We start from the raw sequence: 22466 nt of genomic DNA on the forward strand, positions 1-22466 counted from the left end.
AACCTTATATGCTTTTGCCCCCTGTGGAAAAGCGAAAAAAAAATCGGCCACAACAAATTAGGATACTATCACGAGGTGAAAAGAAGTTGCGCCGTAAGTGTGGTAGGTGTGGTTCTCGAGGACATAATCGACTAACTTGCAGTGCACCAATCCCACTGTCTAACAATGAGCCCGTAGTTAGACCAAATGAAACATAAACAAGCACATGTACTACTATTAACCTTATATACTTGTTATTTTTTGTTGTTTATTTTTTTTAATGTCTTTCATATTTAGTGATAAATTTCTACCTTTTTGTTTCGCAGATGAATAACCGTGTTTGTGTGGCTTTCTAAGAATAAGTATTGAAGGGAGGCGACCAGAGGCTTATAAAATATGGACCGAGTGTTTGGGTTGAATATGCCAAAAATTTATTATGAATGTTAAACAACTTCTATTGTATTACGACTTATTTACGATTTCAATAAGTATTGGATTTATGTTATTTGATAGGCAACCGGACTATAGTTAGTTTCATTTATTTGAAGTTTGATATGTTAAAATTTATATTGATTGTGTCATCAATATAATGAATGATTGAAAAGAGTTTTTATTATGTATACATACCCAAGTACAATCATGTATTTCTGTTATAGAACTTGTCATGTTTATTTCTAAATACTCGACTACAGTCGTGTATCTGTGCAAATACCTGACTGTCACAGAGAGCTTGTAATGTTTATTTTTAAATACCCGACTGCAGTCATGTATCTGTGCAAATACTCGACTGCAGTCGAGTATTTTGTCACAGAGAGCTTGTCATGTTTATTTCCAGATACCCGACTGCAGTCGTGTATCTGTGCAAATACCCGACTGCAGTCGAGTATTTTATCACAGAGAGCCTGTCGTGTTTATTTCCAGATACCCGACTACAGTCGTGTATCTGTGCAAATACCAGACTGCAGTCGAGTATTTTATCACAGAGAGCTTGTCGTGTTTATTTCCAGATACCCGACTGCAGTCGAGTATTTTGTCACAGAGAGCTTGTCATGTTTATTTCTAAATACCTGACTGCAGTCGTGTATCTGTGCAAAAACCCGACTGCAGTCGTGTATTTTCTTACAGCGTATTCCCTATGCATATATGGCAATCCTGTTATATCACATAGATTGTACAAACTATCTTATCTATCATTAATATAATTAACAAAGAAATAAAATATATTAATGCTATCAACTTATCTTTAATGACATTAAATATCAACAACATCCTCATCATAACTATTACATCTCATGGTCCAAAAAATGACACTACAAAGTTTTTTTCCATGACCTATGCCCAAATAATTTTACAGCCAAGGCTTTTCGAAATTGTGTAACATGATCTTGTTGGCAATATGAATTGACATTAAGTCCATGGGTTAGGACCTCCAAGTGCCGCAACAAAAATGCTCCACAATCACCACTAAACAAATTCATAGAAATCAATTGTTAAAAATCATCATTCTCATTATTATGTTCAAAACACATTATATATATAGTACATACCCTGATTTTTGTTGCGGGCTGTCACGCACTCGCACGATGGGCCAAAGAATTTTCAATATAACCTCACTACAGTCTGGATGTGTTTCGTGATATGCTATCTTCTGAAGTACTAAAGGTATCATGTCTGCAACAGGCAGCAATTATCTCACCAAAATTGAATCATTTGTTAAATCTATCATGGAGTCATAAATGGAAATCTTGCCCCCAAGTATATCGACCACACCGAGAATCCAATGATCATTCATGAATATTGGCAAATACACCTATGAAATATAGACAATATTTTTAACAAGTAACGGCAAATATATCTACGAAATACGGTAACTGTTTTTATCTACTTGCAGTGCATATGATGTAAAAAACTAAGCATACAATGTGAAACTTACAGTGGAAACATTTTTCCAAGGAGTGGCACAGTCCAATTTTGCACCATTAGCATAATCAATGCAGCAACAGAGAGTCAGGAGAAGAGAGTAAGGCGTTGGGTTTAGGGGACGGTGAAGAATAAGAGGAGAGCAAAGCGCCAATGGCGCGCGAAGCGCATGCGGAATGGGCACGGAGAAAAATCAGTGTGGAGGAGAAGCAGCCGAGCTCATTCCCTTCGCTTCTGGGGCCAAAGTAGTACAGTTGTTCCTGCCCAAATCCAGGATTTGGGGCTTCTTGCTACACCTACGCTACTTAAGAATGTTCTTTGGGCAGAGAGAGAGAGCGTTGTATCTTTAAAGAAGAAGAGACAGTAATCAATTGGAAGAAGAACGAACGGTAATCAATTGGAAGAAGAAGAGCTTTGTATTCACCTCTAGCTTCAACTACAGGAATGGGTGTGTGTTTTGTGACTGACTGTGCAGGGTAATTTGGATGATTTAAGTTTTTAATTAGGGTAATTTCGTAACTGCACATAAAAAAAAGGCATATATGAGGAATTTTAGAGTATGGGGGTATTTTTAGATAAATACCCTTTTTTTGGGGTATACCACAGACAAATCCCTGCATCACCCCAACTTCAATTTCGGACACCATCACTGAATCTAGAACACCAACTTATAATTATTTTTGTTTAATTTTATTTGTTAGAACTAAACAAATTCTCAATCAAGAAAATCACTTCATTCCGATCTCTCTCTCGGAATTTGACCCAAAAAAAAAAAGGCTGAGAATGCAGTAGCTTTATTCAATCTTATGACACTTTAAAATTTTAGCAGATTTGAATTCGAAGCGTAATCGGCAATTTGCCATACACGTGATGGCGGCAGTTCCTGTTGAAGAAGCGATTGCGGCTCTGTCCACATTCTCATTAGAGGTAATGAAATGTTTGTTTATCACTGAACTTACTTTAGTTTCTTCACTTAAGCTTGAAAATTAAGCGAGTTAAGTTTCTTAACGGTAATTTATTTTCTTATTTTTTTGGTGAACATTTTAATGTCATTTAGGATGAGCAACCGGAGGTGCAAGGACCATCGGTTTTGGTCTCAACGGAAAGAGGAGCAACCGCTAGTCCAATTGGTCCTCATTTTTTTATTTTTATTTTTGAAATTTTGGGAGAACTAATAACAAATGTTAGGTTCTATTTATTGAATATAAGTCACAATGTTGTTCATTTTGGTAAAATATTATGATTACTTTTTTTTCTAAAAAAAATTGGGAATTCATGGTCCAGATTTTCAGTAAATGTGGATGTTTGGATTGGAGAATTCCTGTGCACCACCCCCCCCCCCCTTCTTTTTGTATTGATATTAAGGTTGATGAATTTGTAAAGTCACTCCATGTGGTCAAGTTTGTGAGAGATTCAGGAAATATTGGAAATGAATGTTCGACTCCAACCTTTACTGATGTTAGATGGGTTTTCTCGATTATATTTCTATGGTCGATCAAAATGGAAATGGTTTTTGCTGCACAAATGGTCATGATGGAATAAGCCCACTTTGTTTTATTGCATTGCACCACACACACCTTGCACACACGTAGTATGTTATATTTTTATAGATTACATGATTTTCTTTCTTTATTGTTTTGATTTTTTTATATTTATTTGTTGAGGATATTTGTTTCTCTTGTAGAGTATAGTGATGTTAACGCATACCGCCTCTCACTCTCAGAAGATACAAAGGCTCTCAATCAGTTGGTATACAGCTCGGTCTTTCTTTTGTCTTCTGAAAGCAAAGATGTTTGATGGCTTTTATTGCTCTTTCTAACCTTGTAGTTTTGACCATGTACAGAACACCCTTATCCAAGAAGGGAAAGAGATGGCTTCAGTGCTTTATACATACCGTAGTTGTGTGAAAGCTCTGCCTCAGGTTTATTTTTGCTTTAGTTTGAAACAAAAATGATATGGTTCGACATCAAGAATACTTGTCATTATTGATACTGTATTCTGTGGAGAAATGCATCCGTGATTAACGGAAAAAGGGAATTACAGGATGAATATTGTCTGGCTTTTGGTTCTGTAAATTGTTAAATAAACTAGCAACAATTATTAGATTTTGTACATTGTTTTTTTTTTTAAAGAATTTGCCCAATCAGCATAGTAGTTTCTCAGTGCATCATCATCTTAATCTGTGCCAATGCAACATTTTTTTTTTGGTAGCGAATATGCAACCCTTCAAGAGATGAAGCCATAAAAAAAAGAAAAAATAAAAAACCATAGTTGAAGTTCCAATGCTTCATACTGAACCCGAATAGTTACGCCAGTGAATTAGCATCCTATACTTCGCAGTGGTGGAGAATGCACAAAGAAATTCTAGTAATGATGAGACAAATGCATTGGAAATTCTTATTTTCCAGTTTCCAGATACCTTTTTTCATTTTTCCAACTCATCTGTGGCCATAAATATTGTGGCAGCTTCCTAACTCTATGAAGCACAGTCAAGCTGACTTGTATTTAGAAACTTATCAAGTTCTGGACTTGGAAATGAGTCGCTTACGTGAAATTCAACGATGGCAAGCATCAGCTGCTTCTAAAGTATGGAAGCACGAATCTGCTTTTTCTTCTTTTTAATTACCTCATTCAATGGTTAAGCTGGTTCTAAGTTCTCCACTGACCATATCTATAAATCATGATACAGCTAGCAGCTGATATGCAGCGTTTTTCTAGGCCGGAACGGCGTATTAATGGTCCCACAATAACCCATCTTTGGTAATTTTCTCCTTTCTTTTTACTTTCATGTGTATGTATGTTCTCACCGACAAATTCTGAACTTAAATATACATTTGAATGCAAGCTCAAACCACTATTTACTTATCACTTTTGGTTAAAATGAGTTCTGACAATTAGGGCAATATTTGTGCTTTACTCATTGAATATCTTCTTAACTCCAGGTCCATGCTAAAGTTACTTGATGTGCTTGTGCAACTTGATCACCTTAAAAATGCTAAAGCGAGCATTCCTAATGATTTTTCTTGGTATAAGAGGTATGTTGGTTTTCATTATCTGTACTTTTTCAATCTCTGTATGGGGTAACTTATCTCTTTCGAATTTTGATGTGAACTTATGATTTGAATTGGTTATTGTTATAGTCACTTAAGATTTTTTTCCTTTCACAGACTTCGTGTTTTATGATTCAATTGTTCTTTCCTTTTTCAAGGCACATCTCAATATTAGTATTGCATAGTGGCAAGCCCGCGATGAACCAAAAAAAAAAAAAAAATAATAATAATTTTTAATTAAAAAACTTTTTTAGAATGCAACGTATACTGGGACGTCTCCTTGACCTTAAGGGTGTTTTCTCTTGAGCCTCTTTAATTCCTCATCAAGGAGATTCTGCTTTAAATTGAGTAATACATGAAGTTGAAATTTTAATTTTGTTCCAAGGATTTTATTATCTTCGGCTGGATGAGCAGAGAAATATGACACGGTAGAATGTAATTTGCAATAATATATATGGTCAACCCTTAGCAGTTATGATTAAAATCTGATGAGTAAATATGCCCATTTATGTATATTTTCTGATTATACTTGCTAGCAGTTCACAGAATTTCTGGATTTTCATAACTGATCTGTATTGAGCCATAAATTTTTCCTCATTTCTTCTGTATATAAAGTGGTTTTTCATATAAGTGGGAAGACGATTGAATATAAATTGCATTGCTTTTTATGTTTTTCTGGGTGGTAACTGTTAGCAGTAAACTTTTATATTTAGTAACTCTCAAATTGGTAGTTCCTTTTTGGTCGTATATGCTGTTGGAAAGCTAAACAACATTATTGGGAGCTTAACTGAAACATGATTTGAAACACTCTTTTATTATCTATTCGCAATTTTTCAGGACATTCACTCAAGTTAGTGTCCAGTGGCAAGACACAGATTCAATGAGAGAGGAGTTAGATGATTTACAGGTGTGATTGTGCATTTGTGCTACCATAGTCCATTGGACTGATGAACAGGATAACAATGTCTAGTTTAGTTCTACTTTGCAGTTTATTCTTCTTTCCTGCCTGTTTAAAGTGCCATTGGATTTTTTTTATCTGTCCGATTGTTCTCTGTCTAAGAATTTTCTTAATCTCGCAGATTTTCTTAAGCACAAGGTGGGCTATCTTACTGAACTTGCATGTTGAGATGTTCAGAGTGAACAAGTATCCTGTCAATTTTCATGTTCATATTAACTACTGTCCACCGTTATCATTTCTATTTGACACCTGAGTACTGTGTGATTTGCTTCACTGAGTGGCCCTTGTGATAACAATATCTTATTTACTGTTAAATTTTTGAAGAGCTTAGAACAGAGTTTGCTTGTTGCTGCTACCTGCACATAAATCAATGACATTGCAACCTTTCTTAATCCCTCTTGAGGTCCTTGACTGAAAATAGTGTTGAAGACATCCTTCAAGTTCTCATAGTCTTTGCTGTGGAGTCATTGGAGCTGGATTTTGCACTTCTATTTCCAGAGAGGCACATTCTTCTTCGTGTCTTGCCTGTACTTGTTGTCTTAGCAACATCATCAGAAAAAGATAGTGAGTCTCTGTATAAGAGGGTGAAAATCAACAGACTGATCAATATATTTAAGGTATTATGGTTCGTATAATGATCTCAATATATATATGGTATACATTTGCATGTCAAATGTTCTTCCAATTTTTTTAGTTTTTAATTTTTATCTTTTTTTGGGGTAAAAATGAATGAAAATATTTATATAATCTTGTACCTCTGTGACAGAGTGATCCAGTCATTCCCGCTTTCCCAGATCTTCATCTTTCACCAGCTGCAATATTGAAAGAATTATCAATGTACTTCCAAAAATTCTCTGCACAAACTCGTCTTCTCACTCTTCCAGCACCTCATGAGCTCCCACCCCGTGAGGCACAAGAATATCCGCTACATCATTTTTGTTATCTATTAGTTATATATTATAATATGTCTTTTCTTGAGCTCCCCCCACCCCCCCAAAAAAAAAAGTTATGCTTAAATCTTTACAAAGGAAACATAACAATCTTGGTAAATTTTTTAATTAAGAAAAAAAGTAAAGGAAGAAGAAGAAGAGAAGTAGAGATCTCATGATACTCTCAGCATATGTTTTGACATTGAATATTTGGTTTTAGGCCAGATTATAGAAATGGTTCAATGGTCCCTACTTGCTGTAAATTTAATAAAATATTTTGATGGGACATGGATCACATTGGAGAAGCATGTAATTTCCATCTTTCCCATTGCTGATGAGTTTGCTTATTTAGTAAAATAATGATCTGAGAGATCTGGAGGTAATACAAAGAATATTTGTGATTCTTCATGAAACTTCAGCAACATGAATTTAGTAATATAATTGTCCTATAGACAATCTGTGCAGGCAAACAAATAGAGGTATTCCTTCTTGCCTGAACGGAAGGGGTTCTTATTGGAATTAAAATGAATTTCTGTTGATCCAAGTCCGACACAAGTATATACATTGGTTTTGGCAGTGTTTCCCATGCACGATTTTCTTGTATTTTTGTTGCAATATGTCTTGTACTACTTGATTTTTTATCACTATGGTGGGTGGTTGATTGCAACCTACATTGGCTGATTCTGAGCTGCAAACTTAATGTCTGAGCTCAAGTATCAGCTGCTAGAAAAAAAAAGTTGTCTTCCACCTAACCAGAATTTGCACCAATTATTTTAAAGAGTTACTAGTATGAAACAATTTTGTCTACAATTGAAATGTAGAAACACTTTTTCTGAAATTTTATTGGAACTTGAATTCTTAGAATGATATGTTCTCATTGATTGCCTGCAAATTGCACTGTTATATCTGCTATAGTTACATTACATATGCCACTTTTTATTTGTTTTGTGAATATCTTGAGTTTGCTCGTTGCACAAAAGATTAGCCTCTTGTATCATAGTGAAGCCTTGACATAATTTACTTATCAGAGACATTACCTGATTGCTAATCACATTGGAGGAATCCGTGCTGAGCATGATGATTTTACAATCCGCTTTGCCTCAGCCATGAATCAGGTACCCTTGCAGCCTTCCTGCTCTCCCTCTCTGTATGTATCTATCTACCAGGTTGTGGGTGCCATCTAGTTGAGATGGTAAAATCTCTAGAGGACTGGGGTGGGGATTGGTTTGCCATTAGGCTAAATTAAACAAAATAAAATAAAATCTACTAGGTCAATTCTTTCTACTTGAACTGGAATACAAACTCCTAACCATCCATTGATTCTGATCTAATGTCTGAAACTTCAATCCACTAATCACTGGATTGAGATATACGTACATTTACAAGTTTGTGTCCCGTTTTGTATCAGAATTAGAGTATCCGAAGCATATGTGTGTATTCATGTGTGTTTGTGTGTAAGAAATTTCTAATGGGTGTTTTCCTACTGCTCAATCCGGTTTGTACAGCTATTGCTGTTGAAATCAACAGATAATGCAGATATTGAGTGGTGCAAAGAAGTTAAAGGAAACATGTATGACATGGTTATTGAAGGATTCCAGCTCTTAAGTAAATGGACTGCACGCATTTGGGAACAATGCGCATGGAAATTTTCTCGCCCATACAAGGATGCAGTTCCTTCAGAAACGAACGAAGCGTCAGCATCATATTCTGACTATGAAAAGGTACTCTATTCTATCCATCCATGGTATTTGTTATTGGGATGCTGCGCTAGGATGGTCTAGAATAATTTATGATTATTACAATCATATGTTAGCCTGTGTAGAATGTGGGAAGTTAAAATCATTCTTGGCTTGGTTGTGCTCTCTTGAGAGGTTATATTTACAAGTTAAGACAAAAGAAAAGTTTCTATGAACTGGAACAAACTGAAATTATGCATACTTATGTGTTTGTATTTGTCATCTTACTCCTTTTATAATATACATGGTCTACAGTTTGGCAATTTCTTCTGGCTTACATGTTAAATTATCTTGTAGGTGGTACGATATAATTATAGTGCTGAAGAAAGGAAAGCACTAGTTGAGCTTGTTAGCTACATAAAGAACATTGGATCAATGATGTTGCGGTCTGACACATTAGTAGCTGATGCTTTATGGGAAACAATACATGCAGAAGTCCAAGATTTTGTCCAAAACACATTGGCCACTATGTTACGGACTACCTTCCGAAAGAAGAAAGATCTTTCAAGGTGGGCTTGTAAATCAGTTTCACGAGATTAAAATGATTGGTCAAGAGAAAGATCTTAATTCTTCCATGGTTAACAGTTAGTTCAGTTTGTATGGTCTGTTGTACTTTTACAATAAGTCTGGGGATCTATTCTTACATGCATCAGGGTTGAGAGGATTGTTGGGGGAGGTGGTAGTGTTCTAACTTGAGATTGGTAGAAATGAGAGAAAAAAGGATAAGAAGGAGAAAAATACTAAAACACTAATCATCATTTTAATGCTTACATGTATTATTATCACAAATTTTGCACCAGTGGATTCACCACACTTCAAAGGGATTATGGTGCATCATGCATTAATTAAACGTAAAACATGTAAGATTTATTAATCTAAACTGTTGAAAGTGCATTGATCCAACAGTTTTTTTCCCTCCTCATAGACAAGCACAATTTAAAGACATTCCCCTCTTAAGTTGGCTTGAGGGGGAATCGATCCTTGACCTCTTGCTTCCTATTGCTAGGGCAAGACCAACTAGGTTATTCCTCTGAAGATCATTGATCCAATGGTCTAAATACTATATATATTTAGTAATTGAAGATTTAAGTTAACTATTGCTTGATGACTAATTGGTAGTAGGCCCATTGGTAACATCTGTTATCATTTCACAACTGCATAGTTCTAGCTTATATGCTGTGGCAAAAAAAAGTCTTATGGACTTGTAGAATTGGCTAAGTCTTAAGAACCTGCTTCCTTAAGTATTTTCCAATTATGGACTGAATTTGGAATTGTATATAGAGATCTAATTGTATAGTTTTTCGGTTTCCTGAGGGTAGGAACGATTTTAATTTGTGCACCTCTGGTTCACTTTTGTAATCCTTTCCTCTTCATTTATATTTATGTATTCCAATTATGAAAGAACTGGACTGTGCTAACATAAGATATAAATTTATCACTGTGTATTTCAAACTTCTATGATGTGCCAAAAGAAGTCATGTGGACATATATAAATTGACTAATTTTTATGAACCTTATTCTTTATGTATTCCAACTAATTGATTTCAATTACTTATATGTATATTTTTTCAACTGTTCAGGATTCTTTCAGATATGAGGACCCTTTCAGCAGATTGGATGGCAAACAATAGCAGGCCTGAAGCAGAGCAACAATCTATGCACCATGTTGGTGAAGAAAGCAGAGGAAATATCTTTTATCCAAGGGCAGTTGCACCCACAGCTGCACAGGTTTCGCTTTATCCTTGTGTTTTAGATTATAATAAGAACCAATGGTTTTTTTTTTCCTTTTTTGTTAGAATCAAAAGTTTTTCAAAGTTTTCCCTCAATTGTACATCTCTTTTTATGCACATTGATTTCTTTTTCTTATTCATTCTTTTCACCTATCACTGGCTGGATAAAATCAATGCCAAAAGCATCTCTGTTTGTGCATAGTAATATATAGTGAGGATCCAAAACTATGTTTTACACTATGATGTCTAAGCCGTTTATGTCTTTCATGAAGTTCCTTGCCCAAGTTTCGGTACAATTTTGTGTTCCTCTCTTTTGATTTTCTCTCTTTTTTTAAAAAAATTTTGATGGGGATACCTACTCTGTTGGGCCAAAGTGAATATTGCTTTCCGGACCATCAAATTCAAACAGCTGCAACATGGGGTAGCAGTGGTGTAGCAGAATGATAAATTGATGGCAGTCTTTCTCCCTTGTGCACCAACCTACCTGCATAACAGCTGAACTGTTTCTTAGGCAGTCATCATACTTGTGTCAAATCTATTCCAAACCTCTTTTCTTTTCTATTTGATTTATTTTTGTTCAGCTTTCATTAGAGAGGTGTGCAATATAGAAGTAAATTTGGCATGGGAAGTCCTTTTTTATATGTTTTTTAAACAATTAACTTACCAACCTCAAAAGTTTGTGAATTGTACACTCTATTTAACTGAATGTATAATTCTTTATTCAGGTCCATTGCTTGCAGTTCCTCATTTATGAGGTGGTATCTGGTGGTAATCTAAGGAAGCCTGGGGGACTCTTCGGTAATACTGGGTCTGAGATTCCTGTTAATGAATTATAGCAGTTGGAATCCTTCTTTTACAAGCTTAGCTTCTTCTTGCATATATTGGACTACACAGGTAAACTAGCCTTCATCTGCTTTCATCCTACAGTGATCTTTATTGAACATGGTATGAAAAATCAGCATCACCTACAGTTACATTTGATATCAACCATACATAAAATTAGATTGTCAGAGGATCTGCATACTGGTTTGCTTTAACCGCTGGCAGTACATTTTATATCTGCTCTTGAAATTTAATATTTTATTTCGCTCTAGTGTTTGTTTCTGAAGTTTAAAAGGAAAAAGGAAAAAGGAAAAAGGAAAAAGATTGTAGTATAGTAACAAACTTTTGTTTCTTTTTTGTTTTGGTGTCATTTTGATGAGGCAGTATGATACAATGTCAAGTTGTTTATTAATATTTGCATCTAATTGTGAATGTCCTTCTTCATTAAGCTCTTATTTCTGAGTCTGTTCTATATGATTTTGGTCCTCCTGGCATGTGCAATAATTTAAAGAAAGAAGAAAAGTTAATTTCTTTGTATGTTAACAATAGAAAATTTCAATTTGTTGTCTAAGAAGAAAAAGTTCTTACAATAGTAATTTAGTCTGCAGTTATATTGTGGGTTTTGATTTTGGAATTATGGTGTTTGCAGCGACTGTTTCTACTTTGACGGATCTTGGTTTCTTATGGTTTAGAGAATTTTATCTGGAGTCTTCTCGTGTAATTCAGGTAAAGAAAAATGAATATTATTAGTACATAATTGTTGGGTTTCAGGAATCTGAGACACTTCATATGATGATATGTTATGCATTCACTGAAAATTTATTGGCTAATATAACTGGATAAAAAATTATTGACGGGTTCAGTTTTAGCATTTCTGTAAAAAGTTGTTACCTTGTTTTATTCTTTTCTTTCTTATGTAGTATTCTCGAATTAATTAGAACCTGTCGTTGTATGTGATTAGTTTCCAATTGAATGCTCTCTTCCCTGGATGCTGGTGGATCATGTGCTTGAGTCCCAGAATGCAGGTCTTCTAGAAAGTGTTATGATGCCATTTGACATCTATAATGATTCGGCGCAGCAGGCATTGGTTGTATTGAAACAGCGTTTCCTCTATGATGAAATAGAGGCTGAGGTGCTTTTATATTTTTACTGATTCTATATTACTTCCATCTATTAGTCAACAAATTTGTAGATCTGCAAATTTTGTCATGATACAGAATTTTTTTTTTTTAAGTAAATTCTTGACCCTATTAAAGTGACTGGTATCTTTGTCATGTTAACTTGATTACTTAGTCTCTTCAGACTAATAACTGAAATCTTTGGTGCACTTCCCATAGCTCGTGTAATTACTTTGGCAAAATCTATTGCTGCACAGGCAACTTTGTGCCTCCAGTTTAGCTTGGTGAAAAAAGAAAATTTATTGAGGAGTTCCTTTAACTTTGGAGAGATTACCTTTCAATGTTTCCACTTTTATTGGCTCTGGCTAATTGTTTTAGGCCTTCTATCTAAATTTGAATTCTCGCTTTGACTAATGTCCTCATTGCTTCTGGACTTAGAAAAGGAAAACCAGTCCGGAATATTTACTTAATGAATTATCTAAAACCATTTTCATTTGTTTTCAAGATTTTTCTTGCATGAAAATTGTAGAGGGATTCTTAAAAATTTAGAGACTCGTAGTTAAATGTTAGTATGAATCTATAAATGCTAATTATATTTGTAGTGTAGTAACTGACTGACTCTTTGTAACAACAAAATGATCTCTTTAAAATGAGTTATTGTTGAATTTGTAGGTGGACCATTGTTTTGACATATTTGTTTCAAGATTGTGTGAGACTATTTTCACATATTACAAAAGCTGGGCGGCAAGGTATGCCTTTTGCCTTGTACCATTAATTTCTTTTTTCAAACTAAGCTTTTTAATTCTGTTGGTCACCAAATCTGTAGTGAGCTGCTTGATCCATCATTCCTTTTTTCCTCGGACAATGGAGAAAAATATTCAGTCCAGCCTATGAGATTATCTGCACTTTTTAAGATGACTAGAGTGAAGGTAATAATATGGGTTTCCATAATCCTGAGCCTTATTTTTCTGTCCTGCATGTGAAATTTTGGAAAAGAAATATTTTAATTTTTAACATTTTCGTCAAAATTATAGTTCTTTAAAATATTCATATAAACCTTTGATTGTACAAAAGCGATTTTGTTATTAAAAAAGCCATATAGTAGGATATAAACTTATACTTCATGCAATTGCAATTAGTTTTCCAGTATACTTGGATTTATCTTGTGTACCTTCTGGCTTGCTCTGTTTACTTTTTTCTCCCAATGGATGTCCAATTATTTCTGCATTCAGTTGGAAGTTTATGCCCAAATTATTTGTATAATATTATTGTATCTCATGGCATTAGCATATATAACAATGTGACATAATATAACACGATGCGATATGATTAAACATCAGATAATGTACTTTCACATAACGTAAGATGATGTAATGTATTATAGCATTTGGCATATAACAATAAATTTTTTCATAAAAGATATCATATGATTCAATATCACGTCATGTAATTTCACATAATGCATGGTGAGGTAATGTATTTATGTTATGTAATGTGATCATGATGTTAAATCTCCCACAATCCATCGAGCTTTGCCAAAAATAAAAAATAAAAAAATGTCATGTAATATCATGTAATGTAATTTCATATTGTGTGTTTCATGCTGTAGTGTCTGGCCAAATGTTTCGAATTTTCATGTAAAACCATGATGATTCATCGAATCGTGTGGGATATCTATATCAATCTCAAGCAAAGGAATTCAACCATATTTTTCCTTCTTCGTTCTGGGATTTTAGCTATCTTCATTACTTGTTTCTTAGTTTGGGCTACACTCTTCTAACTAGTTATATTTCCTCACTTGCTTTCAATTTTTATAGTTACTTGGGAGGAGCATTAATTTAAGAAGTTTAATTGCTGAACGGATGAATAAAGTATTTAGAGAGAACCTTGAGTTTCTATTCGATCGATTTGAGTCTCAGGATCTATGTGCCATAGTGGTAATATTCACTCTTTGTTCACTATTTTCTTGTCAATACTTGGGCATTTTCTCTATTTTAGTCCATTAAAATGATAGCGAACAAGGGATTTGGCTGCAGGAATTAGAAAAGCTGCTGGATATTTTAAAGCATACCCATGAATTGCTTTCCAAGGATCTTTCAATAGATTCATTCAGGCTCATCTTGAATGAAATGCAAGAAAACATATCCCTGGTGTCATTTTCTAGTCGACTTGCTTCTCAGGTTTGCCTTTTCTATATTAATTTATTATTATCATTATTTTTAACTATTTCTCTCCGTGCATATTTGTTTATTAGTATGCGTGTACTAATATCTGCAAATGCAATAAGTCCAGCTACCATGAATGGACAGTCATGGTTTATATTGCGTTGTATTTAAGCTTCTCCGTCATGAATACCCATTCACTAAGAATAAAGAAACAGTAGGCTATGCTACACAATTACAATTTTTGGTATTCTAAAGATACATAATGAGAAAACTTGATAATGTTTTAAATATTTATGGATTCTTGTGAGCCATAGTACACCATTAATCTTAACAAAGAGTCTTTCTTCTAGTTTGAGTTCAAACCAACATTTAACTTAAGAATAACTACTTTGTAAATGTTTCTTCTTTGTCTTTCATGACATCTATATCTTCAAATGGGTAATAATGAAGCTTCATGCCAGGAGAGAATGCAATCAGCATATTTCATTAGTTTTCTTGTGGTTACTAGCTATTTGTATATAGAACCCAAGGGTCTGTATGTGTCCTTGGAGGAAAAATGAGCATTAGATTTTAGGACCAGAGAATGTGAAAATTGGTTTCATGTTGCCAGTCAACAAGGAATTCAAACTTTGGATAAATGCATGGTAGAATAATTAACTAGATGAACCTGTGCCACTCATTATTGCGTATGCAGTTCTTAAGTTCCCACATTCTATATCTTCTTTGCAAAAGTTCAAAAGTAAATTACATATACTCTTATTATTTTTCCCCCACAAAAAGGTGCTTTGTTGATAGGTCAGAGTTTTAAATTAAAATTTATAGCTTCTTTTTTTTTGGGGGGGTCATTCTATTGCTTTTATACAGTTGATCAATTTATTTGCGCTCTTCTAGATTTGGTCAGAGATGCAAAGCGATTTCTTGCCGAATTTTATCCTTTGTAATACTACTCAGCGTTTCATCCGATCATCAAAAGTTCCTCTTGCTTCTGTTCAAAAGCCTTCTGTTCCCTATGCCAAGCCTAGTTTCTACTGCGGTACTCAAGTAAGAAATAATGCTTAATCATCACTCTCTGATTTGTACTTCAATGTTCTATTTCATTGAATATTGCATAGCGAAACTGTTTCATGGTTTCAGCATCTTGTATCAAGCTTTATGGTGCTGTAATTTTTGGATATGTAATTTAATATATCATTGTATTTTCTTCTTGTGTTTTTTTTTTTTTTTTTCGTAATAGGATTTGAACTCTGCACATCAAAGCTTTGCACGTTTGCATAGTGGATTCTTTGGAATACCCCACATGTTTTCTATTGTTCGGCTTCTTGGATCCAGATCATTGCCTTGGCTTATCCGAGCACTACTAGATCATATATCAAATAAGGTATGCCATGCTTTGTGGTATGCAACAATGTGCTGCATTATTACTCAAAAATGGACTTTCTAGTGTCACGCCCTTAATGTAACGTGCGGCCTTAACCACCAAACCAGGCCAAGTTTAGCGCCTAACTGCTCGAAGGAGGTATCCTTATGTAATAAGCAGTATCCTTGTCTAAAAGGGAAATACAAATCTGTACATGTTGCCAATGGGCTCGTAGCCCATTGGCAACTCATGCGCCCAATAACCTTGGGCGCATGAGTTCGAGTCCCAGCAATTGTTGGGACTCGACTCCCCTTCTGATAGGGGTTTATTTGGCTCCCGCCTTGGGGTAGAATAAAGTTTTCTCCAGTATTAAGTGAAGGTCGTTGTTCGGGCTGTGCCATACTAGCATCATGAAGGAGAGTTTCGATTGCTTTCTGGTTGTAAATATCAGTAGCGTTCTGATTGTAATATATTATATTTCAAAAAAAAAATAATCTGTACATGTTCTTTTTAGGAAACTGTAATTCTAACGCAACTAGGAAACCAACTAATCCCCTAAATATGTACACAACTGTCCTGAGCAAGGTAAGACATGCCAACCATAAAACCACCCCATGTTTAGAGAGCTGTGCATGCTCCTAAAGCCCACAACTGTGGGGGCATGACACTAGGAACTTGGTATCTTTTGAATGATTTATTTGAAGTTGCTCAGCAAATGATTGTTCTTTCCTCTGAAACCATTTCTCTGACTGTTTAACATTCATGTTATTGTTCTCTTGCAAGTATCCATTGGGAAGAACCTCTTAAGCCTTTTCTGTTAAGATATTTTAATGATATTTGTAATGTACATTGCAAAGGATTAAAATGCTGCAAGTTATAATTGATGTGCCATCCTTAATGTGCTACTCTGGATCAGTGGGCAATCCGAACATCAACATTGTGAATTATTCCTTCTGTAGTTCAAAGAGTTCTTTTGTATAAATGTTCACTGATTATTATATTTATATTAAGTTTTGAGGGATACATGTTATCAATCTGTCAGAATTCACAAAGTGGAATTCTTAATATTTGCTTTCTGGCACAGATATGAGATGTCCCATTCAGAACCTGCTCAAGCACATATTAGTAGTCAAAAGTGTGAATTGATTTCTTAGTTCAAAGTTCAAATCAAAGATATCCTTAATGCCAACTACTTTTTGTTTCATACTCTGAAATCCTTTTCTCAACCATTCAGTACTATGAACCAAACCCTTCGTTAACTCTTTCCCTGCAGTAGAATTTTCAGTGTTCACTTTCTGTAAGTGGTCAATTGCTCCATTGAGAATAACATTGGCGAAGTCTAATATACATCTGGATCTTTGTCATCATTCCAAATATTGTTTAAAAAGCAAAATTTCCTGTATTAGTAGAAACACTTCTGGTGTTTGCGTCATCTCACATAGCATTACATGTGTATTTTGACTAAACATTTGGGAAGGTTCAGGCTAATGTTTCATGCACCACATGTTTCAGATAACAACACTGGAACCGTTGATTATGGGGTTGCAAGAAACCTTGCCAAAGTCTATTGGTCTACTGCATTTTGATAGTGGTGTAACAGGTAACCGGTGGCGTTGAACTTTCGTGAAGTTTCTTGCTTTTTCACCTTTTTTACATCTTTTTTCTCTCAATAAATTCTACTGAGCTTTTATCTAAAACAAAAATTTCTTTCTTTTTCATCTTAAATGTGCTGCTTGGCCTGGAAGCGGGTGTGGTGCTTTAAATAATTGAATATCTTTTTCTTCTTAACAAATAATATATTTCCTTATAAGTGGTGATACTGAAGCAAAACGCAGTTGTTGCTAAAATTATTGTACTTTAAACTGATCAAATCAGTGATGGATCATGGATATATATATATTAATTTCAAAATATTAGGAGATTATTGGTTTTTACAAAAAGACCTTTGATGCTAATATATACAGTGAGAATAGCAGCATGTAATAAGATTTTTAAATATAATTGTTCGGTTCTGTCCTATGAGCAAGCTGGGCCTGTTTTTGGATCCACATTACAAGTCCGTTAGTTAAATTTTTCCCTGTATGTGAATGGAAATGATAACGCCTTTTCTTATGAGCTGAAACCTTCAGGGAAACTCGTTGACAATAAAAGATACATGTGAAATATAAAAAACAATCTGGATGTTACATAAAATTTAGACTTTAGATATAAAATTTTATGGTTAGGCACTTCTCAAACTTGTGTCTATTTATTTTCTTTCTTTATTTATTTATTTGGATTAAGATATGGGAAATATTCTTAACAGAAAGAAAGATACCAGACAGGGACCAGCAGTCTAGAAGAACATCAATACAGTTTGAAAATCTGAAATGCATGTTCATTTTTTTTTAAATTTATGTATCCATTTTTTTTTTCTTTTGTTGGCATCTTCATCCCATCTTTCCTCGTATGTATGTGTAATTCATGCAGGTTGTATGAGGCTTGTTAAAGAACAACTTAATTGGGGAACAAAGTCTGAGCTCAAAGCAGAGGTGCTTCATGGGATTAAGGAGATTGGAAGTGTGTTATATTGGATGGGGCTTCTTGATATTGTGTTGGTTAGTTGCTGACTTGTTCATCCAAACACATAAGAAATTTTTTATGTTCGCTGATATTAGAATGCACTGGATTGTGGTGGAGGCTATTTACATTGATTTTGCATATCCTAAAACTATATTGTATATGATCTTTCACAGTCAATCTTGATGATAGGTCATTGAGTTGATTTCTGATTTAGTTGAAGTTTCTATGCGCTTCTTGTTATCTCCATTTCATGTCCTCTACAGAGAGAAGTAGATACCACACATTTCATGCAAACGGCCCCTTGGTTAGGCTTTCTCCCTGGTGCAGACGGGCAAATATCCTATCACCAAGATGGTGGAGACAGCCCTGTTGTCAACCTTTTCAAATCGGCTACCGCTGCAATTGTGTCGAACCCCGGGTGCCCAAATCCAACATCTTTCCACACCATGTCAAAGCAGGCAGAAGCTGCAGGTGTGTAATGGCTTATCTTGCTCTTGCTGTTTAGTTGACCAACTTAGCTAACAATAGGTGAAATAAATATTATGCCAACTTTATAAGGATATGGCCTTTATATATGTCAAATAGCAAGAGCAAGAGTGGTTAAAAGTGGAAAGAAGTTGGTATTATTGTTTAGCATGCCTTTACTTCCATATTCTGTTCTGAAATCTTAACATAATCAACACTTTTCTAAATAAATAGCTCTCAACCAGAAGCTTAACTAGTAGGTAAAGTCCCAACATAGTATTTAACTCTAAAACTCCCTCACCTGCATGGCTTCTGAACCAAACACTACCACAACCTGTAGATACGCATGATCATATTCCTATTTTGTGTTTTGTTGCTTTACAATGCTTCAGTATCGAAATTTTTGTATCTGCCATTCTGTTGCAGATCTTTTGTACAAGGCCAACATGAATACTGGAAGCGTGCTGGAATATGCCCTTGCATTTACGAGTGCTGCATTGGATAAATACTGTAGTAAATGGAGTGCCACTCCCAAGACAGGGTTCATTGACATCACAACTTCAAAGGATTTCTATCGCATATATTCTGGTCTTCAAATTGTAAGGAACGGCTTTCATTCATTCTTTTAAATTTTTGTTTTTTACTGGACAACACATATTCTTTCAATAAATAAGTTGTTTCTCTAAGAATATAATCAATAAATGATCCAAGTATGCACATGAATTTATATAATGACTATTGCACTGAAATTACAACAAATAACCAAGAAGATTTCCAAATTACTTCATGCAGCAACTACAGTTGAAATAACTTTTTTATTGGTAGTCATGAACTATATATGTTAGTTGTTTGTTGTTGATGCCCTAAAGCCACGTGGGACGTGAAAAGAAGAGGGCAGGCTAGTAAAAAGACTTAGGTGTCTCAAGAGTGACCATTTAAACTGTCCATGCGACAACCACACAATGATCTAAGTATCTAATGTTCTGTAGAACTTAACCTGAGAGTAGGTGATAGGTATCAAGTATGCACATCACTTTTATACCTTGCTTAGTTGTGGAATGAACTTTTGATATGTCACGTCACTAATTTATTGTTTTCTTGTATTATAGGGATATCTAGAGGAGTCTTCTCAAACTCCGTCTAACAATCACAAAGTGCTTGGTGATTCAGTGGCATGGGGTGGTTGTACCATAATATACTTGCTTGGGCAACAACTACATTTTGAGCTTTTTGATTTTTCGTATCAAGTTCTCAATGTTGCTGAAGTGGAAGCTATATCAGTCCCACAGTCACAAAAGCATCCCCATTTTGGCCAGGTATGCAATTTTTCTTTTCTACACTTTTGACTTCAGAGAACTTTCCCTGATTGAGATCAGTCCACATCATATATGATGGATAAGTTCATGGTCTCTCTCTTTTGACAATGATGAAGTAAAGCAAAAAACAGTTGACAGTTTTTTCAGACTTAGATACACAACAGCAAATAAAGATCTGCTACCTATTATGTCATTAGGTTGCCTTAGGAGTAAAGGGAAGAACACATAATGCTGGACAAAAATGATACCCTTGCCCATAACAGTAACAAACAGCTTATATATCTGAATTTTTTTTTTCAAAGCTTCAGTTGTTTGTTGAGGTTCGTGTTGTAAAAGTTTGAAAAGAAACTTTAGAATTTTGAAATGGCACCTAGGGTTTCATTGTTTTTATTTATTTATGAGATGCATTCTTCTGATGAAAGGGATGGGAAGCCCTAATAGAAGCAATGAAGAAAGCAAGGAGACTGAACAACCATGTATTCTCCATGCTGAAAGCACGTTGTCCCCTCGAAGACAAGACAGCTTGTGCTATAAAGCAAAGTGGTGCTCCCCTGCATCGGATTAAGTTTGAGAATACTGTCTCGGCATTTGAAACTCTGCCACAGAGAGGTGTCTGATAGTCGGTAGTTTTACCCACTGCTGTTGCCTTCTCATCTATGTTATTTTCTCCGACACAAAGTAGATTTAGTCATATTCTGTAAACTGTTTCCATGTATTATGTATTATTAGGATTCAGAAAGAAATGTATATACCTCCCGAATGCTATCTTAACGTTGGTGTCCATATTGAATGTCCCAATTTTGTTCTTTCTAGTATACTTGTGAGTTTCGTAGAAAAGTCTTATGCCCCCGTGCCGCCAGCACCTCCAGCCCCTAACCCCGAGTTGAATTTTCAAATATGTATTCTAAATGGAAATGCGAAAGCCTCCCCATTCCTATCTCTTCACAGTCTTAATTATTTTCTTTTCATTTTAGAATTCTAAACAAGTGGGTATTCCTAGGACCGATTGAATTCAGCATCAAGTCTCTTAAAAATGTTTTATGTAAAGAGATGTCTTAAGTGAAAGGGAGATGGACACTTTCACTCTAATGTTTTCACTGGAAAGAAAACCCAAAATCCGTAGGGATAAGTGTCAATCTCTTTATATTCAATTCATCTCATCCAATGAAGGGCGGAGAGACGAGAAATGCCAAACAAACAGTATCCTGACAGAAACAAGGGCAAAATGACATCGTTTTAAGCCGTTTTATCACTTTTTTTGTCAATGTGCTATCAACATGCTATTTGTTTCTATATAGTTGACCAGCCTACAAAACCTTACAATTAAAGAATGAAAAACGGTGTATAAAGAAACACAAAAGTATAGTTTAGAAAGTCAGTCAAAAGAGATTATAAAATTGATCTACCAACATTTCTTTGTTGTTGATTCAATCCACCTACTAATAAAGAAGATTTTTGGGTATGTAAAATATTGTAAGAATTCTTTCAATGTCGAGATAATATATTGTATTTGGGCATGATTGCATATTATTATGAATCTTAAGCATATCTTCATGTTGCTTCACCGACGGTTTTATGTACATCATCAATAAGACAAATACGTGTAATGTACATAATGTTGCTTGTACTTTTATTCCTCAAATGATTTCATACTACAATTATAATAACTACTAGGGTTTTCTTATGATACAGATGTGGTCATAACTCATAAATGTGAAATTTTGACATCTAAAATAAAATTATAAACTACTTGTAATGTACATGACATAACTCATTGTTTCATTTGTTTGTTTAAAAATGTTGGTGGCAGGTGTTCATGGATTTGGAGGCCCATAATGTCAAAATGGGTGGATTGTGGCCAACCATGAGTTTGCGCTATTCAAAAGGTTCATGATTACTTTATCGTTTTATTGCACATTTGCACTCACAGTCAAGCCCCCTCCACTTCCTTTTTTTATTTAATTTTAAACTGTTTCAATCGACTATCGAATAGTCTTTACATTAGGCAAATAGGCTTTTTTTTTTTTTTTTTTTTTTTAATGACCTGGAAAAACCAATAAATCCTACCATGATTCAATCTTATTTAGTATTTCATTAATCAATTTACTATGAAGAGAAAGTAATAATTTAATCCGTCAACTAGTAATACGATTTATTTTTTATAATAATTTAGCTTGAACACGAGAGCTTGCACAATTTATTTTATTTTTGTTGAAACTCTCATTCATCCAAAAGCATATTCAGCTCACTCAAATATTTGGGTGGTGATAATAGAGCTTTGACCTAACAAAAGTTCATACGACTTATTAATACGATGCAAATTCATAAGATAAAAGCGATTATTTAGTCGATTTTTTTC

General features: G+C 34.7%; 2 protein-coding genes across 2 annotated transcripts; both read left to right on the forward strand.

Annotated features, from left to right (window-relative positions):
- The first annotated feature begins 2522 nt into the window (after positions 1-2522).
- Positions 2523-20944, forward strand: LOC112095420 (protein PIR-like). The gene is made up of 30 exons (XM_024187981.1): positions 2523-2826; positions 2957-3029; positions 3584-3648; positions 3743-3820; positions 4366-4485; positions 4589-4659; positions 4842-4934; positions 5787-5856; positions 6029-6093; positions 6329-6524; positions 6674-6825; positions 7858-7951; positions 8342-8557; positions 8870-9081; positions 10153-10300; positions 11028-11196; positions 11774-11850; positions 12086-12256; positions 12915-12991; positions 13069-13171; positions 14060-14179; positions 14279-14422; positions 15299-15448; positions 15642-15785; positions 17277-17364; positions 18234-18361; positions 18590-18797; positions 19218-19390; positions 19901-20107; positions 20530-20944. Exons 1-16 carry the CDS (start codon positions 2770-2772, stop codon positions 11136-11138), a joined length of 1821 nt encoding a protein of 606 aa, XP_024043749.1. The 5' UTR covers positions 2523-2769; the 3' UTR covers positions 11139-11196; positions 11774-11850; positions 12086-12256; positions 12915-12991; positions 13069-13171; positions 14060-14179; positions 14279-14422; positions 15299-15448; positions 15642-15785; positions 17277-17364; positions 18234-18361; positions 18590-18797; positions 19218-19390; positions 19901-20107; positions 20530-20944.
- On the forward strand, positions 11761-20724 carry LOC18049653 (protein PIR). Its single transcript, XM_024187528.1, has 12 exons — positions 11761-11850; positions 12086-12256; positions 12915-12991; positions 13069-13171; positions 15299-15448; positions 15642-15785; positions 17277-17364; positions 18234-18361; positions 18590-18797; positions 19218-19390; positions 19901-20107; positions 20530-20724. Exons 1-12 carry the CDS (start codon positions 11761-11763, stop codon positions 20722-20724), a joined length of 1734 nt encoding a protein of 577 aa, XP_024043296.1.
- Positions 20945-22466: the final 1522 nt, after the last annotated feature.

Source organism: Citrus clementina, unplaced genomic scaffold (assembly GCF_000493195.1).
Source record: "Citrus clementina cultivar Clemenules unplaced genomic scaffold, Citrus_clementina_v1.0 scaffold_3, whole genome shotgun sequence".
Taxonomy (NCBI): domain Eukaryota; kingdom Viridiplantae; phylum Streptophyta; class Magnoliopsida; order Sapindales; family Rutaceae; genus Citrus; species Citrus x clementina.